This window comes from Carassius auratus, unplaced genomic scaffold (assembly GCF_003368295.1).
Source record: "Carassius auratus strain Wakin unplaced genomic scaffold, ASM336829v1 scaf_tig00214183_4049273_7079891, whole genome shotgun sequence".
Taxonomy (NCBI): Eukaryota; Metazoa; Chordata; class Actinopteri; order Cypriniformes; family Cyprinidae; genus Carassius; species Carassius auratus.
In genome coordinates this window covers 1,651,007-1,671,111 of record NW_020527547.1, presented here as the reverse complement: position 1 = coordinate 1,671,111, position 20,105 = coordinate 1,651,007, and the positions used below count along the sequence as shown (strand labels likewise).

General features: G+C 37.8%; 3 protein-coding genes across 4 annotated transcripts; 1 reads left to right on the top strand and 2 right to left on the bottom strand.

Annotated features, from left to right (window-relative positions):
- Positions 1–819: 819 nt before the first annotated feature.
- LOC113091289 (macrophage-capping protein-like) lies at positions 820–5,768 on the bottom strand. Of its 2 annotated transcripts, XM_026256710.1 has the most exons (9): positions 5,648–5,768; positions 3,977–4,173; positions 3,715–3,869; positions 3,264–3,425; positions 2,986–3,135; positions 2,718–2,804; positions 2,424–2,556; positions 2,247–2,338; positions 820–2,175 (listed from the first exon to the last, which is right to left on the bottom strand). In XM_026256710.1, exons 2-9 carry the CDS (start codon positions 4,167–4,169, stop codon positions 2,110–2,112), a joined length of 1,038 nt encoding a protein of 345 aa, XP_026112495.1. In that variant the 5' UTR covers positions 4,170–4,173; positions 5,648–5,768; the 3' UTR covers positions 820–2,109. The 2 variants fall into 2 exon arrangements, with proteins under 2 accessions (XP_026112495.1, XP_026112496.1); XM_026256711.1 differs by lacking the exon at positions 5,648–5,768 and having other exon boundaries at positions 3,977–4,312.
- A 2,019-nt stretch (positions 5,769–7,787) lies between these two features.
- Positions 7,788–15,168, top strand: LOC113091282 (serine/arginine repetitive matrix protein 1-like). Its single transcript, XM_026256696.1, has 10 exons — positions 7,788–8,027; positions 8,982–9,042; positions 9,144–9,806; positions 10,154–10,780; positions 12,771–12,901; positions 13,005–13,098; positions 13,194–13,242; positions 13,397–13,471; positions 14,346–14,498; positions 14,592–15,168. The coding sequence occupies exons 2-9, from the start codon at positions 9,002–9,004 to the stop codon at positions 14,487–14,489; spliced, it is 1,824 nt and encodes a 607-aa protein (XP_026112481.1). The 5' UTR covers positions 7,788–8,027; positions 8,982–9,001; the 3' UTR covers positions 14,490–14,498; positions 14,592–15,168.
- Positions 15,169–16,011: 843 nt separating this feature from the next.
- On the bottom strand, positions 16,012–19,032 carry LOC113091284 (28S ribosomal protein S31, mitochondrial-like). Its single transcript, XM_026256698.1, has 7 exons — positions 18,839–19,032; positions 18,102–18,530; positions 17,799–17,942; positions 17,103–17,249; positions 16,939–17,012; positions 16,699–16,836; positions 16,012–16,616 (listed from the first exon to the last, which is right to left on the bottom strand). The coding sequence occupies exons 1-7, from the start codon at positions 18,961–18,963 to the stop codon at positions 16,390–16,392; spliced, it is 1,284 nt and encodes a 427-aa protein (XP_026112483.1). The 5' UTR covers positions 18,964–19,032; the 3' UTR covers positions 16,012–16,389.
- Between the last annotated feature and the right edge of the window lie 1,073 nt (positions 19,033–20,105).

Here is a 20,105-nt window from a genome sequence, read left to right as displayed (position 1 = left end):
GGAGTGTTACAAGCTCTTGGTGCATAAAGAAGATCTGTAAAGTTGCAAAGACTAAGTCTCAAATCCAAAGAGATATTCTTTATAAAAGTTAAGAGTCAACCACTTCTATCTAAAATGGCTTGTTTTAACACGCCCCCACATGTCTAGGTCATTGTGTGGGAAGATTTATATAACACCGGCAAAATCTTCATGCAAAGAAAGAAGGCGTAACCAAAGACTATAGAATATGTCCCTTGTATAGTTTTGAATGGGGAAAAATGCAACGCAGGAAGCCCCGTCTTCTGAATGAAAGAGCCAATCGCACTTAGGACTGCACATGTCCACTGGCTGATCTAGCCTGAGAAATAAGCTTTTTATAATGCTATTTGAGCAAAAGTAACAACATTTATGACACACTTGCTGTCTGATTTCTTTGGTGAGTTCAAATCTGAAATTGAATCCTAAGATTAGTGAAGAGTTTTGGAGAATTTGATGTTTCACCATTCAAAGAGACAGAAGTTGCACAGGGCATAGGAGAAACAATAATGTACATTATGTGGAAAATAATGTGTTTTTTCAATCTTAAACTGCATAAACAGATTTCATTGCACAAAATACATCAAATAATTCATATTAGCAACATTATATGACCCATTTAATTTCAAAGTCAAAGTTACTTATAATAAATAAATAATAATAAAGAGGAAACATACAAGCATTGCTGTGTGTTTAGCAAACTGACTTAAAAGAAATAAAGGCACACAATTTTTTTTCAGCTTCTTTATTGAGTTTTTTATCTACTAAAAATGAAATAAATAAAAATAAATTCAATATCTCTGTCAATATATTTAAATGTACTGTGAAGTTTATTCAAAGGCCAAGACCAGAAATGAATCATGTGAAACTGTTCACTTCCTGTAAGCAAGTGCAATTTTACTTGAAATAATAAATAATGAAGTAAACTGATAAATAAATACATGCTGAATATGCATTTCTATATTTAACAAAACTAAAACACAATTAAACAACTGGGACAGCAACAGACATAATGAAATATGTATTGTTCACCTTTCTCACCACACCCAAATGATTGTCATTTCAAGATAACTGCATGTATCATCTGCAAGAAATGAAACCACCCTCATTATATGGTAAGTTATTAAATGACTCAAAGGGTATATCTTGTAATTCTTAATTTAAGATTTAGGCAGTAAAATGATATGATCAGCTTGTCCTACAGTAGATCTATTGCCAAAATCATTTACAGTAAAACATGTCTGTAAAATAAAAGTTTTACAGTAAGAACAGTTAAGGAATAGATTAATTTGCTCATTGATTCTTTAGGGAGTCCATAATGCTCCTTTCAGTAGACCTGTTTTTAAACTTAATTTAAGAGTTATGATGGAAGAATGACTCATTAAGAATGTCAATAGGCCTTAATTATGCTACTTTTATTATTAAGTCCTAATTGTTTATGTATTCAATGTGTTTTTTGCTCCATATTCACAGGTGAGAACTCATCCATCTGTCCTTCACATTGATTTTGGTTGGTTGTGGAGCTTTAGTTTTAGATTAATGTACAGGTTCATCCTCTATCTTGGTGCATATATCCAAGATAAAAGATGATCACATTGAAGGCAGTGGCTGTGTCATGTGCGGTGGTGGTTGCATAAGCATTGAGACTTTATGTGGTATCTGTTTGTGCCCATATTTGATATCAGTACAATTTGAGGCTCAACATACAATATAACAAAGGTTAACAGACATCATGTCATTGCATGAGTATTTGAACACAACAAGTATTTTAGATTAATGCAAAAGATTATCCATGACAGAAAATTTATTAACAATCCATATGGATTGATATATATATATCCATGTGGATTGTTAATACATTTTCTGTCATGCATAATATACAGTATATGCATTTTTTTATTTTTTTTATTTTAATAGGCAGTTCCTGCTTAAAAATGACAGCCATCCTGGACTCTGTACTACCATACCTGGGATCAAACAAGCAATGTTTTGGCTAACAGCAAAAAGTTGCAACAGGTAAGCTTCGCTAGTATGCTGTGTGATTATACAAAATGAGCATCAGTTTCTACACAGATCTTATATATTGGTGTGTGTTTATCTCCAACACTCGAAGAACTGTTTAAAGAGGACAGACTCACGGCCCTGGGGGAGAATTTCCACCTAAGGACACAAAGAAAAAGTCACAGTTCTGCACAGAAAAAATTGAAACAGTGAGCTGCCAGATATTATACCTGTGTTCTCATCCTGGGATAGTTCATTTTTGTAATAAACTCATCTGCCACCTTCAGGGCGACTCTCTTCTCCTCTGCATTGGCTCCATTACCTGTGCATCAGTGAAGAAAGTCAATAATGAGTGAATAAAGTATGATTTACTATTCACACAAACATGAACAAATATAGACAAACACCTTTCCAAACATAGATCTTCCCATTAGATCCATTGTCCAATATGAAGCAGTCATCTTTCTCCAGCATCTCTTGACTGAAAAGGCCTTTGTCACACAGTTTTGTCAAGGTCATTTGGCCTGTTGCATTAGACACCTGAGAGAGAGAAATATTCAGAGATTTATCCCTAATGTGAATAATTTTTTTCCTAACATTATTAGCCTTCAAACAGCAACAGGTTTTGCAACAGACAAACCATTTGTTTGACAAAAAAAAAAAGGTGAGATAAAGAACATTACACCGTAAAAAGAGCTGACCTTGTAAAGGGAAGCAGAATTAGTGATGTCTGCTTCAGCGTCTGCCTCTGCTGAACTCTCCTTCAGAGCTGGGATTGGACCAAGTGCCTTTTAAATAAAAATAGAGATAGTGCTAACTATGTATATATACATTCACCAGTGACAATACATTCAAGTGAATTTTAGGATTTCTTGTTAAAGTGAATTTTTTTTTCACGTCAGCTGCATGAACTTGAATCTGATGATCACGTTATCCAGCATGATTCAAATATTCAAAAGTGTTTGTAACCTGAACCATCTCCAGTGTTTCCTCTCCCTCTGACACATCGATGATGCGAGCTTTCCCATTCCTTTCAGTGTCTCTGATCAGCATTGCTATCTCACGCACCTTCTGTCTCTCAAACATATTGGCTTTGGATCCGCTCCATGCGACTATAGTCTGAACATAAACACACATGCATTTGCATGATAACACCAACTAAATGACTGGCCATGTTTATCCAACTAAAATACCACAGCAGCAAAATGACAGACAAAAAAAGTAACTTTTAAATAAAACATACACACCTCTCCAAGGTCCAGTATAAAACAATCACCCTTGTTGAAGCTCCCCCAGCCGAGCTCCACCTCTCTTGCACGGATGTTTTTCTTTCCTTTGACTTGGTACAGATGTGTAACTGGGCCAGTCCTGGACCTGGCACTCTTGAATCCAGACTCCACCCCGCCTTCCTGAGACGAGAAACGAGTAGTGCATTTTTTTTTGCCATACACAAACTAAAATATAATTTATTCCTGTGATGGCAAAGCTGAATTTTCAGCATTATTACTCCAGGTCACATGATCCTCCAAGAAACATTTTGTATCATCATCAATTTTGAAATCATTTGTGCTGCTTAATATTTTTGTGGAAGCATTTTTTTCAGGGTTCCTTGCTGAATAGTTCAATACTGTTCAATAATTTAAAAAAAAATCTTTCTGATTTGTTGTTTTTGTTCTTTTGCTGGCCCCTTCCTCTCACCTTGTAACTGACTCCTTTAGGGAAGAGACCCATGAACTCAGGTGACTCGTATCCTTGCACCTCTCGATGTTGTACTGGGTCTCCTCCCAAGAAGCTGTCCAGTTGAGTGGCAAGCATGGCACAGGCACCCTGCTCATCCCGGGACGACTCCTCACCTTTATCAGGGAAGAAAGCCAATAATGCAAAATCTACAGGAACTGATTTTTAAGATTTTTTCCCATCCTTAATTACATATACATACATACAAAAACACACTACACACCCATCCACATGTGCAGGTCACTTCCATTCTTTCCACGGTTGCTGAGCACAATATATGCATCTCCATTGTAGAAGATTCCCCTCTGTGATGGGTCAAGGAGCACAGCCCTCATCTTCTCAACCCTCCAGACCCACAGCCCGGGCTCTCGCACTTCATGGGTAAACTGGCTCTGCGCTGCCCGCAGATTAAGCATCCTGCTAAGGTGGAGAGAAAGAGTAAGGAATGTGTGTGTGTGTGTGCACGTAGAGGTTGGGGGCTGCGTTATGAGAAAGTCTACAAGTGAAGAGAGGAGGAGGTGAGATAAGAAAAGGGGGAATGAAGCGAGGAGAGAGAGAGAGAGAGAGAGAGAGAGAGAGAGAGAGAGAGAAAGAACAGTGTGTATGTACAAAGAAAGAGAAAAACAGGGAGAGCAAGCAGAAAAAAAAGGGAAAATCAAGTATTACAGTGAAGTATTATGGATATTGTAGAAGCAATGCAATTTGAACAGAGAATTATGGCATATTTAAATACAGGACGGAGGAAATGTGAGACATGGAAAGCAAGATGAATTGTTTAGGGAAGGAGGAAATGGGAATGAAGGAAACAGAAAGTGGAAATATGGGAAGTGATGGGAGAGAAAGAGCAGCAGATAGTGAGATCGAGCAGGTTTGATGGAGTTAGCCTGATCTAGACCTTAGAGGTGGGGACTCTGAAGGTCAGGGGTTAGATATGGAAGCAGAGCACAGGATTGCATGCTCCATTAGAGATGCACAATGGGAAGGCTGCTGGGAGGTGAGAGCAGAGAGATCACATATAATAGAGCGGTAAAATGAGATGCAATTGTGCCACACAAATAATTCATAAGGCCAACTGTTGCACAGCCATACAAGACACACGGCTTACATACACCCAGCCACGCTCACCAAAGACAGATAGACAGATCAACAGAACAAGTTCTCCCCTAGTCACTGCGTTTACAGTGATTACTTAATTGCATTAAGCGATCAGATGTTGCATCAGAAACTACATGAGAATGACATGTTGTCCAGTGACTGGTCGCACATGATCAATGTTAAAATATCTGAATGTTTACACAATCACCATCTCCTCATCAACCATCTTGAGAATAAGATGACAATTTATGTTTCCTCTTGCATGATTATGATTGTAAATTTGAGCTTGTGTGATGTCGGAGCAGATGGTGAAGCGTTTGCACACTCACTTTCTTCTGACTAGTCCTTTTTTTATTTCCCTATAACTTTCAAACATAGAATAATTTATAAAACAGAATTCTATGAAATTGCAACCAAAATGACTTTTTTTAAACTTCACTAGTGCCATTTTTTTTAAATCAGTTAATTTCCTTAATTTATTAAAAAACAACAACAACACAGAATCGAGATTTGAGAATAAATAATCTAATAATTATAAAATAAGTTTAAAATGATCATATAGGTACTGAAGACAAGTTTTAAAAAGAATTCAAGCACTAAAAGAAACAGTGTAATCTCTTCTTTTTTTTGTAAAAGTAATAAAACAAATATTGAATATTATTTATATTAATACATAAGTATATAATAATAATATATAAATATAACTCTCTCTCTCTCTCTATATATATATATAGTATAATTTTGAAGTTATGTTTTAATGAACGACAGCATAAAATAGTATTATCTGTCAATTTCCTACCTTAATTCGATAGACTTTGTTGATGTCAGTAAAGCTCCAGACAGTTCTTAATTTTAAAAGTTGCCTGAACAATCGTCTCTACAGCATGTACAGTTGACTGACTGACTTCATGACTTCCTGCCATCTCCCCTCATAACTTACAAAGGCCAGGCAAATTTATTGAGGCATTGACTGTATGGAGCTCTTGGTTAGAAGACAAAAGCTTGTTAATCAAATGATTTGCCGCAGGGAGTCTGATCATCAGCATTTCACATCTGTTGCAAACACACTGCATGAAAACCTCTTTCTAGTCTTTTTGACTACACAAGCAACACATCCTTTAACAGATGCTGTTCTTGTGTCAGTTATGGAAAGATTGAGAGATAAAAGGTGAAAAGTCGAAAGACAAAGTCAAAAGACCAGCGTCTGAAAATGTAACCCAATGAACTGAAGCTTATTTGTATTTTTATCAAGAACTTCAGTATTTTTATAGTTCACTTCATCCACAAATGCCATGTGAGCTGTTATGTACTAAAGATCAAAGGCTTAGGATTCATATCTGAGATCTATCAGCATAACATGTGGCAATGCCAAGTGAGGATGAAAGTCTGAATTCTCATTTATATGGGGGTAGTTTACAACGTTATTCATTGTTGTTTGTTGGATGGGTCTTGTAGCGAGAGTTTTGGCAGATCTATTTTTACCTGCCTATAGCAAAAATAATACTGTTGTATGGCATTTACTGTGAGAAAGAAGGTGCGTAAGAGACCACTCAGTGAAAGAAGGTTGCAACCCAACGAACCACCAGAGATCACTAGTTTAGGATTTATTTCTCTATGGTAATCTGCAATTATCTGGACCTGGGTTCTAGATCCACAGAAAAAAAAGAAAAATTATCCTGAATGTAATTCAGTTACCTACAGTAAGTAAGACATGTTTGATGAACAGGACCTGGGGCAGGTTGCATAAACCTGTTAGACTAGTCTTAAAACCTTAGTCATCTTATTTATTTCCTTTAAGATTGGTCTAATGTGAATTCAAAAAATAAGACTGATTACCCCTTGGCTAACTGCTAGTTGGTCAAACTAGTTTGTCTGCTCACTCTGTTACTGATTACAGATTACATGAGGAAAACTGTAGTTAGTATAAATACTTTTTAGAATTTTAGGATGAATTTTTTTTGGTAACCATTAAATGTAAAATATTGATTTAAAAAATGTAAAAAAAAAAAAAAAAAAAAAAAGAGAAAGAAAATACAACATTTTGATATTAACTTCATAAAATGCATTACACATTACATTACACCAGGGGTTTACAAACTGGCTTTAATTTATAAACTGTGTAGTGGGTTTGTAAGTTTAATAAAAGCTAATAATTAATTAAATCATATATATATATATATATATATATATATATATATATATATATATATATATATATATATATATATATATATAAAAAAAAACTTAAAACACAAAAAAATACAATTAAAACTAAAAAAAATTGTTTACCTGCAAGTCAATGTGATCAATGACCGACATCAGAGAATTGTAAACAAGCTAATTTTTTAATTATTTGAAATATTAACTTCCTTATAGATAAAGTAAATATTTTATTTTAAGTGCATTGGCTGACAAAATCATTTGGGAATCCCTGCACTGTATGAACAAACATTAATAAACATAAAAACAACATTGAGATATTTTTGTCCAGAACGAACAGTTGCAGAAGATCACTGGATATGATGACAACATAGTATTTCACAGCTATACACCACTTGTTTAGTTCCTTGCATAATTATTCATTTTATTCATGGTATAACTGATCTCTTCACAAAACTTGAATTAAACTCACTTGGCAAATGGCTCTCTCTTATATGTCATTGACAAACACAAGAGGTTTCAGGCTTGAACAATGAGTGATCATAACACTGAGACAACTGTCTCATGCCTCATGATCTCCATGTCTTTACTGTTTCAACTCTAATAAGTTAGTTTTATCATTTTACCCGCGAAACCACAAATTTTCATGATAATGAATGAATATAAGACATATTAGGTTTACAAAATGATTAAAAAAAACACTAACGAAGGAAAGCAACAACATGGGCTCAGTCAAGGATTAATCCAGTCAGTTTCTGTCCCGTCGTGAACGCGCCCCCCTCTGCTGACGTCACGGCGCAGCTGCTCGGCTCGTCTGAACAGTCAACTCGTTTTTTTCGACGGAACGACTTCGATGTAACTACGAAAGCGACGTATTTTTGTTAATTTAAAAGCATACACGATTAATCTTCGATCGGATGTGGAGCGTCTTTTAAAGGGAGACGTTTGTTAGCTATCACGGCTAAGCGTTTGCTGATGAACTAGATTTGGGTATCTGTTTTCGTGTCGGACAACCTTGGGTATGTAAAAACAAAAATCTACGTTAGACATTTAAAATGTGAAAATGCGCTAACCAATACTGTTGCATGATGTTATTTAAACTGTAACGTTAGCTGATATTCTTTTCTCTTCGTCGTAGTTTCGCGTTGACGTTGAAAGCGGAAGACGCCGTTTACTTTGTTTTTTTGTATTCAACTTAAATTTGAATTTTTTTCTTTTGTTGTATATTACAAATGTACCGTTAGTATTGCCAACGAAACGTGTGGTTACGTTTGTTTCGAATTACCCTGAATATGAAACTCGGGCCTTGTCGGCCCCGAGACACGCGTTCATGTAACGTTAGGCCAGGAATGTGGTGTCGTCGACCTCGTTTTAATTCACTTAATTTCTAATTAATTAAATAAAGCACGATGCTTTATTTTAGCATGTTATGTTAAACAATTAAAACATTAAATTTTATATTCTCCTTTGATTATTACACGACTGATGGGGGCAAAGTATCATCGGACTAAAATGCATTCAGTGGATTTATATCGATTTCTTGTTGTGTGGTGTGTGATAATATCGACATAAACGGGTTGATCAGTTTAGAAAGACACAAGCTTTACATGTATTTGCTAAAAGGTTTTTTAAAATTATATTTTGCGTTTAAAATGATTATTTTAACAAAACGCGTTCAAAATGGCTCTGGTACAGAGTGTAGCATGTATTTTTAGATCATTATTTAACATTGGCATGTATTACACATGCTGAAAAGGATGACTTGGCTTCCTTTTTTTTTTGTATTTTCTAGATTTGTTATGCACCGAATAATACTGAAACCTATTGGCATTGCACTGCTAATCTTACTTTCACTTTCAGAATGTATCTCTTTATTTTTGCTGTTTTTATGTCAGTCCTGTTCTGTCATTACTGTAATTGACATGGAAGAGTAATATTTAATTTTTATTATAATTTTTTTTTTTCACTTAAAGATAGTTTTAAAAGCTGAAAAATGGTGAGACAACACTCTGGATCTCCTCGTTCCAAACACAGGTAATACAATGCTGTAGATATAATATTTAATTCTGATGTATCGTATGTACATAATGATCAATATAACAGTGGTTCAAAATTGACATTGGTTTTTTATACAGGCCTTTCTCGGACGGCTACAGCAGTATGAATCATGAAGGGCGATTTGGCCCCCCTTCAAGAAGCCAGAGAGGTTTCAGAGGACCTCCTGGAAAAGCCCCACCAAGTTGGAGAGATAACAACAGCAGTGGACCCCAGCCATACCCCAAGAGGCCCTCGCTCATGGGTGAACGCAGAGAGAGACCACATGGACAGTGGATGCGGAACCAGGATAACTTCCATCCATATTCCAGCTCACAGGATTCACAGCGTGGCCGCAGGAGGCCTTCTCCACCCCGCACAAGCCGCCCTCCCCCAGTCCAGCACAGGCAGTCCCTACATGGTCCTATACATGGACCGCCTAGCCCCAGAGCACCACTTTTCCACAATAACCACCTTAGCCACACATCTCCATCTCGCCATTTCCATGGCCCTCCATCAGATAGGCGGGTCCCTTCGCCACATAGTTCCTTCAGGGGTCCGCAGCGACGCCCAAGCCCTCAGGAGCATGACAGGAGCTGGTGCCCAACACCTCGGGAGAGGCCCTTTGGCCGACCAACACTTGGCGGGCACCACTGGAATGGCCCAGGACGTTACCCTCACCCCCCCGGTGGGGATTCGAGGCTCTCCAGCCCACCCCATAGAAAACCCAGAGAGTTTCATGGAAGGAGTTCATATCCAGAGAGGTACAGGAATAAAGCTGTGCAGGCTGGGTAAAGTAAATATACAGTTATGTATTAGAATGCAAAAGTCCAGTACACTGCAGGGTGATGAGGGTAAATCCCAGCTTCCTTCAGCATTCTGTCAGTGTAAAGTACCACAGGATCTAATGATAAAGCCTATAAGGAAAAAATTTAAAACCATTTGAGGCTTTTTCCCCTTAAAGTTATACTGGCACAGAAGTGATAAGGCATTCAGCAGCCTGGGGCTGGATCTAAATTCATAGAAGTTAAGAGCTTCCACGAGCTTTCTCAAGCAGCACAAAACTGGCATTATAACCAACATGTTTGTATTGTTTGTAATGGATATGTAGGTGGTCTGCAGAGAGAGATCAGCGTGCACCGCATGGAGAAGTTGGAAGGGAGTCCCGGCGCCTCGGCATGGAATGGGCTCAGAGAGGAAGGGGAAATCTACATACTCGGCCCCCTTACAGATCACCGGCACGAAGGCCAGGCCCACCCCCATTTGGCTCATCATTCAGACCATATCCACTTTTGCGACCTCAGGAAAGGCCCTTTGGACGGCCAATGAAGAGGAACAGTCAAGATTTCAGACGGCCACCGCCATTAAGTGGTTTGGAGCATGGGCCACCAAAGCGCTTCCACAGGGAATTTTCTGTGAGACCTGCTCCTCTCAGGGGCTTCCGAGGTCGTGGATTGTCCCTTCAAGATAAGAGTCGACTGCTAAAGGCACGGAAGTTTAGAGCAGAGTCAGTGGCCCGGTTCAAAGTGCCTCCACCAAGGCCAAGAATCTCAGACAGAGTCCAGAAGCCCAAGCCTCAGAAAGACAAAGATTCCCCAGGAGTCCCGCCACGCAAGTTATCACTTAAAAAGATGTCATCATCCAGAGAGTCATCCCCAGACACAGACTCCAAGACTACAGAGCCTGAGAGGGACTCCGAATCAAAGGTGGAATCCCGTCGCTCTGTGAGCGCACACAGGTATGGTATCACCCCTCACACTGTGGCAATGGGCGCGTGATGTTTAGAAGGTCAAGCTTCCTGTTTTTCAATGGCACAACTTTCATCAAAGGGGTGTCACCTTGTCAAATGAGATGGATGAGGAGAGAAAAAAGAAAATCATGCCTGTTTTCCTCCTCATTATTGACAACAGTATGATGTTAATCCTGTCATTGTCCAAAATACCTCTGTCAAGAGAATATGATAAGAGATAAGTCTGAGCAAGTGGTCTTGCAAAAGTTTCACAATCCTATTTGTTCCAAAAGTCAAATGCCACTTTTTTCCACAATGATGCATCCAGATTGACTTTGAGCCAGAAGTGGTTTAAAATGTCTTCCAGGGAGGGAAAACTTTTTTTTTTACCTTAATTTTAAGTGTTTGCAGAAGGACACTCTGCCTCATTATGCAACTAACTGCATTAACCATGAGCAAAATCCAATCTGTCGTGGCTACATCTTAAGGACATAGGATAGGATGTCTCAGAAAATGGAAATGTGAATGGATTTCATAGAAAATGGACAAGATTTCTTCACAGCCAGATTCCATTTCAACATTTATGACATTAAGATACTATAATTTGATATTTTTCCCTTTGAAGAACTTAAATGATTGACTGGATGAAGAAACATCAACTCTGGGGCTGTACTGCTTTTTCAGTGGAAAACAGATTTGTTTGCAAGAAGGGAGTTCTCTTGAATGAGTCGCCATATAACATTCCTTAATAGAAGAATATCAGATGGTGAGCAAATCTTGCCAGATGACTGTGGTTAAAAGAATTGAATTCCATGTCCAGTTACCTCAGGAATGCCTCAAAACTGCACTCAACAAGAGGCCTCATCTTGTGAGAACTACTGTGAGAAAGAAGACTTGCATGCACTTTCTTCTACGACAGATCAAAGGGATGGGAACAAAATGGACATTCTCATTTGTCACATCTCTTCTTTGTAACTACAGGCCTTTGACATCACATGGGTGGTTTTTATGAAAGATTTAGGCTCTTAAATGCCTTTTGTCCTGGGCATTGCAAGCAGGGATCATGTTATTTTACAACCAACCCATTGACTGAAATGGCAGGAAGTTGGAGCTGTGCTGAAGATAAGGCCTGATCCAGTTGTGCCTTGTGAAACATGTTTTGCCAATCTGTCAACCATTAATTTATAGTCACCCTCAATAGAAGTTCTGCAACTGAAGAACTCTCTGAGCAATTTTAGTTCCAAATGCCTACCCTTTAAGTGAAGATGGATCTATTTATGAAAAGATGTTGAATGTCTTCCCACAAACCATGCAGTTTGAAGGTTCTGGATTGTAATAGGAGAACTGGCCAACAATATTTCGAGAAATCTATCCTGTATTTGGAAGATCCTCTAAGCGAAACCTCAGTGCCACAGCAGAATCCAGAGCTGCAGACCAGAGTTTATACCATGAAATCCGTGTTCCAGCTAGAAGCATTTGCAGTCTCCAAACGCATCTAATCCAGCGTGAGAGGATATGTTGAGAAGAATGTGTCTGGCATGTCAAGTCTGGATAGAAAGGATGTGCTGTTCACTTTTTTCGGAGCGTTACATGATTCCTGCACAGCGTTCTTCAGTCCGCTCATTCAGTCTGCCAATATTGGTTATTCACATTAGTGAAAGGAAGGCTGCTAAAGGCCAAGGTGAATCAGGGAAAATTTATCTGCCAATTCATACTGAAGCATGGAGATGATGGGCTTGCTCTGCTGTAAGTACCCATGTAGTTATCCATCATTGGTCCTTCTGCATTTGCAACAGTACAGTTGGGTTCTTGAGGACTGAATGTTTGAGTAATTTAGTTTGAAGTGCAACATTTCTCTGCTCAGTTCACAACGCACAAGTTCATTTCACTCTGAAAACATTTGTGCATGCCTTCTGCTTTTTCATGTTTAGAATTTATTCCTTAAGAGCCCAGATGATGTGGATCACTTGTTCAGATGCCTTGTTGACTTTCTTTTCAGCTCTTCACCAATAGACAGACGACTTTCACGTGATCTTGTTGTTGTTTCCCATTGGGAGGCGGGGCACAAACCCAGTACTAGCCCTAAAAATAATGCACCCTGGAGAAATAAGGCACCCAAGAGCAAATCTGGTAAAAGTCTGAATGATTTGCAAATAATTCACTGTAGTAATATGCTTGATTTCATGTTTATATGTTTTCATGTTTTTTTTTTTTTAATTTCTCAATCTTACAGAGGAATCAGAAGCTCATGGGAATTTAACATTGAATGAACGCTTCACCAAGCTTCAAAGTCCTACTAGCTCTTCGCAGGAACCGAAAGAAAGACGGTAAGTGAGGAACTGTATTCTTGGTCTGCTAAATCCTAAATCTTCCTGCTAAATCTTAACAATTTGGCTGAATGCAATACTTTACAATTTTATAGGTCTTCTGGAAGTCCAGAAAAAACCCAAAGGAAGCCGGAGTCATTTCAGGTAAAGTCTTAAAATGTCCAAGTCTTTTACTCATTGAGGGTGCTTTAAAAGTAAAAGCTTGTCTTGTTTTTGTGATTTTATATTATGCTTTTACACGCGTTAGACATTTTTGTTATAGTGATTTGTAGTGAAACATATGTTCTTCTGTACATAGAGGCCTAATTTCCGGCCAACTGCTGGAGTGAAGAGGGGATCAGCCCCTGATGGAGTTATAAGGAAACCATTGATGGTAAGTGATGCTTGTTGGTATTAGGGTTGTGTCGATAGACGATAGTATCGATGATAGTCAGAGATATCGACATAAGCAGATTTCTCTGTCAATAGTCAAGACGATATTATGCTCATTCTCCTATTAATGTATTAAATAATAATAATAACTTATTATTTTTATTAGGCGGTCTATTATAATCGGCTGCCCAGCTATTTCACTTCAGCACCGCATTTCTCTCTCTCACACACACACACACAGCGCACGTGCAAAAGAGGTTTAGAGCCTAGCCCCTGAAAGAGTTGTAATGCTTTGACTCTGATTACTCGTTAAATCCATGAAATGAAAGAGATAGAAAACGAGGAGTTGGTGTCCCACACATTTAATGGCTAGTACACGGAAATGCTCTCTTAACTGCATTACAAATAAAGTAAAGACAAAGTCTTAACGCCAAGAAAGAGTTAAGAGAGCATTTCCAGGCACAGCAAACTTATGCATAGTGATTCTCACGTAGTCCTTCTCTTAAAGACTGATCAGTCTTCTAGAGAAGGGCTACACCACACTATAATGTGATGCATGCACAATACATAGTTTTGGGTGTTACAAAGTCTCTGTCCACATTTCATTGCACTTTAATAAGTAATCTGACAGCCTATATATGTGCAATATTTTAAACGAGCCCTCACTAACTGAGTTTAATGCCACAACTATGTTAGAATGCATCTCATTCTTGTTTCTGTGGTGGTGCTTCTGTATCATTATGAGGCGTGCGGTCCGGAGCGCTATATGACTGATGCAGCAGTTCAACTTTACTCCAAATATATCAACTTACCTGTTCTGAATACTTTATATTTAACATGTTCATTTATGTCCATAATATTTTCTGTCATCTTAGGGTACTTTAATTCCAAGACCACCCTTCAATCAGAAGCCTGTCTTCAAAAAGAGTCAAAGTATCATGTCAAAGTACAAGAACTTGCAGACGTTGCGACATAAAGTGCCCCATCAGCGTCAAGCCACTAGTTATCGCCGGTGGTAACCCAAAATTGTGAGTCCAATTTTTTTTTGTTCATTGCTGTTGGATATTCAGTAGTTTAATTGTTATATTATCCATTTCATATATATATTTTTTTTTTTGTAGATCGCATATACTGAGGCAAGTCATCCACTGTAGAGCCTCTTTATGGAGCTCCCTTACCCCCATCTCCTGCTGTACAACAGTTTGAACTAATCTCTGTAAAAAGTACAAATAAATGCAAAGATCACTGAAGTATTATTTTTCTTCTATAGCATTTTTTTTTTTCCTTTGATGTGCTTTAGGGATAAAGTCTTGAATTCTGTGCATTTATCTCTTTGGATTTTCAAAAGCACAGATTAGCATTACATTTTTGTATATACCTTTAACCAGCACAAAACCTCATTTTTGACTTATGATTTTTAGCTCTGGTTAGATTTTTTTTCAATGTTCTTTCAAATTTGTTTATACATCAGTGTCTGAATAGATGCTTTTTGAAAGTGACTGTTAAAAGACTCATATCATGTGAAGTGGTCCCTGTCAAATGCTGTATAATGAGTAGCTTTCATTTGATCAAACCAGCCTAATTAGTTGAGCTCCATGTGTTGATAAATGACTTCCCTGAAAAGTTTTGTTTGTTGCTCATAAAAAAAGTACATTCTTTGTAATCAGACACTTTGAATAAAACTGTATTTGTCAGGTGTCTTCTGTTGTGTGAAATCGTAGCAGTTTACTGTTGAATTTTTTCCAACCTATGTTTTTCCGGTATCTCAGTCTGAAATAGACCTTAATCAATCTCACATGGCTGTAACTTTATAGCTAATACCACTGGAAGGCAAGCCTGTAAGCTTAAGCCAAAAAAATCCAAACACTGATACACACAGGGCAGGAGACCAGAGGTCATTGTATGATTGGCTGAGGTACCTGACGTGATCCAAGTTAGCCATTAATCTTTTTCCAATGGTAAGTACATCTCCCAATAATTAGACAATCTCTAGCCATCCTGAAAACCTTGATTAGCATGTTCAGGAGTGTTTGATTAGGGTTGGACCAAATCTCTGCAGGAAAGTGGACCTCGAGGGGCCAGAGTTGAGAACCACTATTATACAGAGGTGGCCATTCATGTTCCTTGAGAACTAAGTTCTTGCTGAGTTCAGGTCCAACCCTGCTCCAACAGGCCCATAGTAAACCAGATGTTTTTCTAAAGATCTTATTTATTTGGTTCAGGTGTGTTTTATTAGAGGTGGAGGTGCATGGATGATCTATAGCATTCTGTTGACCTGAACATCTTAACAAATTATAATTGCACATTAATTGTTGTTGAGGCCTTCACTACATACAAGTCTTTTCAAGATCTTGATATTCTAAAATTCTGAAATCTGGTGTTCAAAAGAGTGGGAACCCCAATAAGTCAATTTTCACTTGTAAAATGCTTTTTATAATACACATAGTTTCAAAGCACCTTCACATATAATATTAATGTTTATAATACATTAATGCCTTGCTGTTTAAAGTTAGCAACAGGGCAATGAAACACACAAACAGCTGAGATTTGCTGTAATATACAGCACTTTATAAAGCTAGATATATTTATAATAATTTCAAGTTGGAGTTACAATTCTTTATGCTGCTTTAGAACATGCATTGTGAAAAATGCTGCACAAGTAAACTCATGATTAACCATTGAAAAAGTCAGACAATCAGACACACAATCAGACAATTTTCAGGAGGTTTTATAACACAGCTGACCATTAAGATGCAACGACAATGATTCAGTCTTCTAATTTGGCTATGGATGCATTTATTGCTTCCAGTTGCTTAACCAAGCTTTGCTAATTATCACTGTAGCTAGGATCTTAACTAGCTGGTTCTAGGGCATGACGTACAGTTGAAGTCATCTATCTTTGTCCGCTCCTTAATTAAGTTATGCCTCAGCCTCTTTTAAGACATCTTCTTTCTGTTTGAAGTAGTCTCTGAACCAGTCAATATGTTCCCTTTTCTCTTGAACCGTGAGATGGTGATTCTTTGTGAGGCCTGTTATTACAAGCTCCATGAAGTGCCTGACTGGGCCCTGCTGGGGGAATGATTCATCAAGGTGCTTCTCCAGGAACACATGCTCGTGGAAGGGCACACTCGCCTCCTCCTCCAGGCCTGACAAAGTTTCATGATTAGGATAAGGTACAGAATTAAAAACAGAAAGATGTTTGCAACCTATTTTTACAGTGGAACTCACCAGCCTCATTGTTGATTGGATATTGCCAAAGTTTGCCCCCTTTGGTCCACTGGATCATCTCCTCAAAGCCATTCCGAGGCATCTGATTTGTTGCCTGGACAATTTGATTAGCTAGATCAATGTCCCAAAGAGTAGGGCCTGAAAACAGGACAGGCGAAGTAAATACACTGTTTCACACGGACATATTTAAAAGTGTCAGCTGCAAACTGTTAATGCCATAAAACTGAACTTATCCTTTACCCAAATCTGACAATACATCTTGCTCAGCTCCTGCAGCAAAGAGGTTCAACCTCTTACTAGTGAAAGGACTCTTCCTTTAAAAAAATTAAAGGTTAGTGACACAAGGTTAGCGAAAAAATGTATCGTATTTAAAAAGGACTTCTCAGGGATGTTTTTTGTTTTACCTTCTACGGACTCCATCAAGTTCACTGGTAATGCCTCGGTCTTGAGTATATCCCTTTCCATCATCATCAAAACGAATCTGACTGGTTGGTCTGACGTTTGATCTGCCATTCGGCCTCTTTCCAACTTTCATATCAGCAATTATGTGTCTGAAAGTTTTTAGATGATACCAAATAATTCTTTTAACACATGTACTAATGTTACACTTTATTTCCACATTTACACAGGAAGGTCCATATTTTTATTCACTAATAAAACATCCCTTTCACAACATGCATTTTTATGTTAGTAGCAACAGGTTATTCCTTCCTTATCATGATCTACTGTACATCAGAATGAAACAGACAATCAAAAGAGAAAGAAAAGCAGGTAACGGACTTGGTTTTATCCATCAGTTGATGACTGAAAGGTGGCAGATATTAATTTAAGTCGTAGTAGACTGTTATAAAAGAGGCAGGGTTTAAGCAGACTAAATGAATGGAGAAGTCCAGCACACATCAACAGAAGTCTGCCGTTTCAATGGAAAATCTAACTTTGTCATTCTGATAAAAAAAAAATACCAAGCTCAAGTTAATTTTTTTTTATGTAACTTACACATAGATGTATCGTTTGCAATGAGTTTAATAAGAAGCATTTTAGGAAATAGATTTCAGTTGCATGCCAACTTTAATACACACAACATCTGAAATGAGCCCTACCCTATGTCTGCTCTCCTCTGGGCGTCAGGTATGGCTTCATGTTTCCTCAGCTGCTTGAGGAGCTCTGACTCTGCCTGATGTCTGTTCGGCAGGGTGGATGCGGCGGCAGAGGCTGCAGCAGCCAGTGCTGGATTCAAGGTCCCACTAAAGTACAGAAAATACACAAAAAGGTTGCTACTTTCTCTTCAGAGTGGATGCAGTGCTATGCATTAAAAACATTTGGAATTTCTGTTATCATAGGCATTTCAGTGTCAGCATTACCAATTTGTCAAGGAATTATGCTTGTATGCAAGAATAACTCACTGCTGTTGTGAACCCTCAGCTGTGGCACGCTGGAACATGCTGTGTGTGCTTTCCATGGGCTCTTGGTCGGACCTCTCACTCATTCTTTGAGTCTTTGAGGGCCTTATTTTACGTACGGTTGTGACCTCCACCTTCATTGCCCCAAGTAGCTCCAAAAGACTCTCCTTCCCACTTTTTGTCTTTTCAACCTGTTTGCTGTCCTCAGGTTTAACCACTGGTTCAGTCTCTAACTGTGATGTCAATGTTGCATTTGAAATTTCAGTGCCCTCATTCATTTCTGTGTTCCTCTGCCCATCAGTGTTAACCTCTGCATTCACCTCATTTTCTTCTGGCGTCTTTCCTTTGTCTTTTGACAGGGATGTGGAGCTCTCTTTATTTTCACTAAAAGAGATGCTACTGGTTCCTAATGGCCTTGCTGTACATGGGGCCCTTAAATAAAGAAATCAGATAAAATCAGTCCGCATAATAATAATAATAAAAAAACTTTTGGATAATTTATAATCAAATTATAAAGCAATAATTAATATACGGGCTGGAAGGTATATTTACTTAGATATTTAATATACATTTCTAACACATAATAATCAACACGCAAATAGAAAAATCTGCAGGTTGATCAAGTGGTACTTTATTCTGCCATTTGAGATACTTAAATTCCAGACTGAGAATTTTAATTGACACATTAACAAAATTCAATCTCATTAGAGCTGTCACTCTGTCAGCATCAGATAACTTACCAGGTAACAGAGGCAAAATTCTCCTTCTCTTTACATTTTGTGGAAGGTAAAGGTAATCGCGTATTTTGCGTATGAATGAATCCATTTCGAACCTGATTAATATTTATTAACAATCTTCTGTACATGATTGCCCCTCTCAGAGGACCTCAATGTCGTCCATGCACGTTTCCCTGCGCAGCACAATCAACTGTCCGGCTGGCGTATGAGAAGTATAACAGTTCCGGTTGCATTTCTGCATTGACTAAAGATAACTTACGTCTCATTCGTCACTTTTTTTACGAGCTTTTAAACATTCAGCGATTTTATTCGTTTTAATCTGCCTGAATCACATACACTGCTAAAGGATAATTAAATCGGTTTGCAACAGGAAATGGGAACCGTTCATAAACTGGTCCAGGATCCCTGCTAGTGACGGGAATCCGAATCTTTTACTCGGTTCTTTAGAGCAATTTCGTTCGTTCTTTAAAAAAAATGATTGATTGAATATTATACTACACGACGTAAGTAGATCATCCTGTGGTCCTTGACATCATGACATTATGCTTTACAACGTTTCCATAATGCCTTTTTATTGTTTTAAGGCTGTTCACTGTAATTGGATGTGAGCGTTTATTAAAACCAGCTTTTATTTTGCACCATCAGTCAAATTCATATACTTTAGCTCAGTTGTCAAATCAAAACGAATCTGAATTCGTAACCTTATAATTACTAGCATACTACTGTTACTATGTTTGCCATGGAAAGACTAGTTTTTATTTTATTTTTATTAAACTTCAATAAACACAGTCAAAGTACAGTTACATCTACAATAATACACATGAAAACATAAAACACAAACAGAATATAGAGAAAAATATGCATTCACAATACACATATAGCCAAGGGGTGGCCTAAACATTACATAATATATTAAAGGATCTACAGATGGAAACTGTCTTAAATACTTTCTTATTATGTGAATAAAAAAATCGTCTTAACATAAATTCGAATTTCCTTTTCAAGAACCAAAAACAAGGGATTGGTTTTACTGTACTTACACTTGTGGAATATGAAATTTATCAAAAAATTAAATTAAATTATAATGTAATGTTCTTTGGTTATATTTGAAGGGATATTAGTAAAACCAAATAAAACCTGTTCTAAGCACAAAGAAAAAGTGGGGTAGCACTAGTATGCAGTTCCGATTTCAGCATTAGTTACATCCACGGTTCATCGAGAACGGATCGGACTGATTCAGGTTATTTTCTCACCGAATCGTTTAGGATTT